At 54.1% G+C, this 4,082-nt stretch overlaps 1 protein-coding gene across 1 annotated transcript; it reads right to left on the bottom strand.

Annotated features, from left to right (window-relative positions):
* Positions 1-1,882: 1,882 nt before the first annotated feature.
* Positions 1,883-3,151, bottom strand: LOC123141912 (probable CCR4-associated factor 1 homolog 11). Its single transcript, XM_044560979.1, has one exon. The coding sequence runs from the start codon at positions 3,139-3,141 to the stop codon at positions 2,242-2,244; it is 900 nt and encodes a 299-aa protein (XP_044416914.1). The 5' UTR covers positions 3,142-3,151; the 3' UTR covers positions 1,883-2,241.
* Positions 3,152-4,082: the final 931 nt, after the last annotated feature.

Genomic DNA, 4,082 nt, shown 5'->3' on the forward strand with positions numbered 1-4,082 from the left:
AGTGATTCGAGTATTTTCGGGGATACCGGAGAGTTACGGGAATACGAGGAAGAAGCAATGGGCCTCATGGGCCAAGTGGTGGAAGAGAGGAGGCAGGGCGCGCGGCCCCCCTAGCCCAAACCGAATTGGACTAGGGGGCCAGCCCCCTTTCCTCCTTTTCCTCCCTCTCCTTCCTTCTCCTTCCCTTCCTTCCCCTCTCCTACTTGGACTAGGAAAGAGGGGGGAATCCTACTTGGAGTAGGATTGCCCCCCTTGGGCGCGCCTCCTCCCCTTGGCCGGCCCTCTCCTCCTCCCCCCTTTATATACAGAGGAGGGGGGCACCCCTTAGACACAGAAATTGATCCCTTGGATCTTTTAGCCGTGTGCGGTGCCCCCCTCCACCATAATCCACCTCGGTCATATCGTAGCAGTGCTTAGGCGAAGCCCTGTGTCGGTAGAACATCATCATCGTCACCACGCCGTCGTGCTGACCGAACTCTCCCTCAAAGCTCGGCTGGATCGGAGCTCGAGGGTCGTCATCGAGTTGAACATGTGCTGGACTTGGAGGTTCCGTACGTTCGGTACTTGATCGATCGGATCGTGAAGACGTACGACTACATCAACCGCGTTGTGCTAACGCTTCCGCTTTCGGTCTACGAGGGTACGTGGACACACTCTCTCCTCTCATTGCTATGCATCACCATGATCTTGCGTGTGCGTGGGAAAATTTTGAAATTACTACGTTCTTCAACACAGGATTGCCGACTGGTGAGTAAGAATCCAAGGATTGAGGGGTGATGGTGGCGAGGTGTCGACTCCCGGCCTGCCGCTGCGCGCGCCCAACCAGCTCTCCAGCTCGGCGCTCCCTGCCGCCGTAGTCTCTGGAAACGGCAACGGGAACCGGCCTCTCCCACCAACCTCGGCGAAGCGGAGGCAGTCGGCAAGGTCCCGCGCGGTGATGGAGATTGCAGTGGGGAGTGGCGAGAGTGACGAGGAGAGAAGGCAGTGGGGAGTGGCGAGAGTGACGAGGAGAGAAGGCAGTGGGGAGGGGAACGGATAACTCGTCCGGGCGAAAGCGTCAAGTGCCACACGTTCGGGCGAACGCTCTACGACCGGCACGCCTCACTATGCCTACGTGGCACGGGAGATGCCGGCTGATTCCTGTAAGATTCGTGCACTGCAAATCAACGGTGATTAGCGCGTGTGGGCGAGATACAAACGCCCACACACGTGGGTGTTAGTGTTTCCGTAAATAAATGTTGTCCAAAATATAATGAATGTGCTTCAGTTTATTGAAACCCAGCTTGAAATGTATGTGCATAGCTTTAGATGGTTGCATCCCACATCAGTCCCTGGACTGGTCCGCGGACAGCTGCGGTGTCCGGTTTACCGATCAACATTGGATACGCCCGCGAACCAACCTGTGGTTGCATGGTTAGAGGGACAGTGGTATCCCCAGCCTACCAGGGTTCAAGTCCTGGTGCTCGCATTTATTCATGTATTTATTTCAGCATTTCCAGCGATGCTCATTCAGTGGGAGGAGACGTTCCCGTCGACGACGAGGTGCCTATGGCGACTTCGTAAATTTCAAGATGATATGCCGGCTCAGTCTTTCGGAGGCGCTCATAGGGATAGGGTGTGCGTGTGTGTGTTTATAGGGATGAGTGTACGCATGTCTATATGAGCGCTTATGTTTGTACTGTGTTAAAAAAAACATTGGAGATGCCCGTTCGTACGCTGCTATAACTCCTCAACAATATAGGTGCAAAGATTGCTAACAGAACGCTGGTAGGCACTGTAGCAAGAAAATTGGATATCTTTTTGTAACTTCTTATTAATATGGTTACATGCATGGGCAACATTACGATGAAACTTTAGTAAAATAATCAAATACTTTGACCTATAAAACTGCATTACCAAATTACTAATCCTTTATATATACTCCCTCTGTTAAAGAATAAGTGTCATGGTTTTATGACTAAAACCCTGACACATATTTTTGAAGGGAGGGAGTATAACTTATTATTACCAATATGGTTACATGGGCAGCATTACTATGGAATTTTACTAAAAAAATCAAATACTTTGACCTATGAATCTTGCAGTACCAAATTACCAATCCTTTTTTTTGAGAGAGAGAGACCAATCCTCTTTTTCTTTTTTTCCTTTTTTTTGAGGGACCAATCCTTGTTTCAAAGACTCGATCAGAAGTACCGCTTCAGTCCGATGCAGGAATTTAGACTGTGGACGACCTAGCTAGTGCTAGTGCAGGCCTTGAAGCAGACCTCTGTGTCTCTCCACGTCGCCGCCCAACTCTCTGTACTTGAGCCGCATGAAGACCTGCAGCGCGTGCACGCCGGCGGCAGCCGCGAGGCGAGGGCTCCCCAACGGCGGACGGAAGCCGAGGTGATCGGCGATGCGCTCCAGCCCCAGGGGCATGACCGGGCAGTCGGCGTCGGCCGCCATCCTCGCGACGTCGTAGACCTGGTCGCCGAAGTAACGCCGCACGGCGTTGACGAACCCGGCCATGTCCTGCGGCAGCGGGGCGCCGCCGGTGACGATCTTTAGGAGGTACGCAACGTGGTACGCCCCGGCGTAGGTGATCCACGATCGCGCACACCGAGGGTCGAACAGGCCGGAACGCAGCAGCTTCTCCCTGAGCATCTTGGCGCTGAGGCCGCGGACGCGGAGCCTGTCCACGTCGAGGCCGCGGCCGGCGAGGTACGCGAGGGAGTTCTCGTCGTGCGGGTCCGACACGGCGCAGAAGTCGCGGAGGTTGAACTCCCACGCGCCGAGGTGCCGGCCGTGGTCGTCGCGGAGCGCGATGCCCACCTGGAGCGGCTTCAGGGCGTCGACGTTGGCCTTCACGACGGCGTAGCGCTCCTCCACGGTGAGTATGTTATGGTTCCGGTCCGCGTGGTGGACGAGGCCCGGGTAGTGCACGTCGACGGCGACGTACCGGGCGTTCCAGGCCAAGTGGCAGAGCTTGTCAGATTCCTCCCTGAAGTTCCACGCCCACACAGAGCGCACCGGCACCGCGGACGACGGCACGGGAACTGCTGCATGGAAGTAGAACGGCGGCGGCTGCATTGGGGACGTGTAGTAGAAAGGCATCGGCGGCGGCGGCGGAAACCTGGGGAACATACCGGCGGTTGGGTTCATTGCAGATCGATCTATGCCTCGACGAGCCTCCATATGCTGATGAGTTCGCTTTATAATATACATACAGAGGGGTTGGATCGTTGTCGTAGTCGGACACGGAGGCAGTACACGAATCGGCCCATGATTAATTCGGAGTCGTAGTCGGACACGGCGTGCTCCAATCCTCCACAGCAATCCCTCCTGGCTCGGCTGTGATCCCCTCGCCCCTCGCATGCAAACTCGGCTCCACGATTAGCCGACTGCCTTCCTTTTTTAGAACGAAGACGCTAGGAGCGTCCGGATTTAACTAAATAAAGCCCGCAACAGATAGCATACACGCGAATAAAGTCTTACAACACGTCCGAAACCCTCAAAAGATAAAGCAAGCCGAGGGAAGCAAGTTTTGGGTTAGACGGCGAAGATGGCTAGAACAGAGCATGCAGGCTCGCAGCTAAGGTGCCAAAAGGTGCCACAAATCCCTACGGAGGCGGCGCAGGAGCTCTTGCCAGAGCGTAGACCCGACGAACACGGGCAAGAGCGAGCTGCAGTAGATTAGCGTCTTGACGTCTTCCCAACGGCACCAACTGCTGCAAAAAGATGACACATTTGAAGATTACATCAGCAGGATGAGAGGGAAAGACTCCCTCGATAGTAAGTTTGTTCCTAATGCGCCAAAGTGCCCAAAGTAATACTGGAATTTTGTCAATTTTGGGCCTAGCCCAATAGCAGTTTCAGAAATTCCTAATAAATCCTATAGGCCCACACAGCCCATTCATGCAAGGCAAGAGGTGGAATTAAAGTTTAGTCCCACATTGCTAGTTTAGAGGGAGTTGGACCTTTTTATAAGGGAGGTTCTTTCCCCACTTGTATGAGCATGAGAACAAGAGGGACAGCCACGCGCGCTCCTCCTCTGCTGCGCCTCTGTTGGGAATCGTAGCATAATTTTCAAATTTTCCTACGCT

Source organism: Triticum aestivum, chromosome 6D (assembly GCF_018294505.1).
Source record: "Triticum aestivum cultivar Chinese Spring chromosome 6D, IWGSC CS RefSeq v2.1, whole genome shotgun sequence".
Classification (NCBI taxonomy): domain Eukaryota; kingdom Viridiplantae; phylum Streptophyta; class Magnoliopsida; order Poales; family Poaceae; genus Triticum; species Triticum aestivum.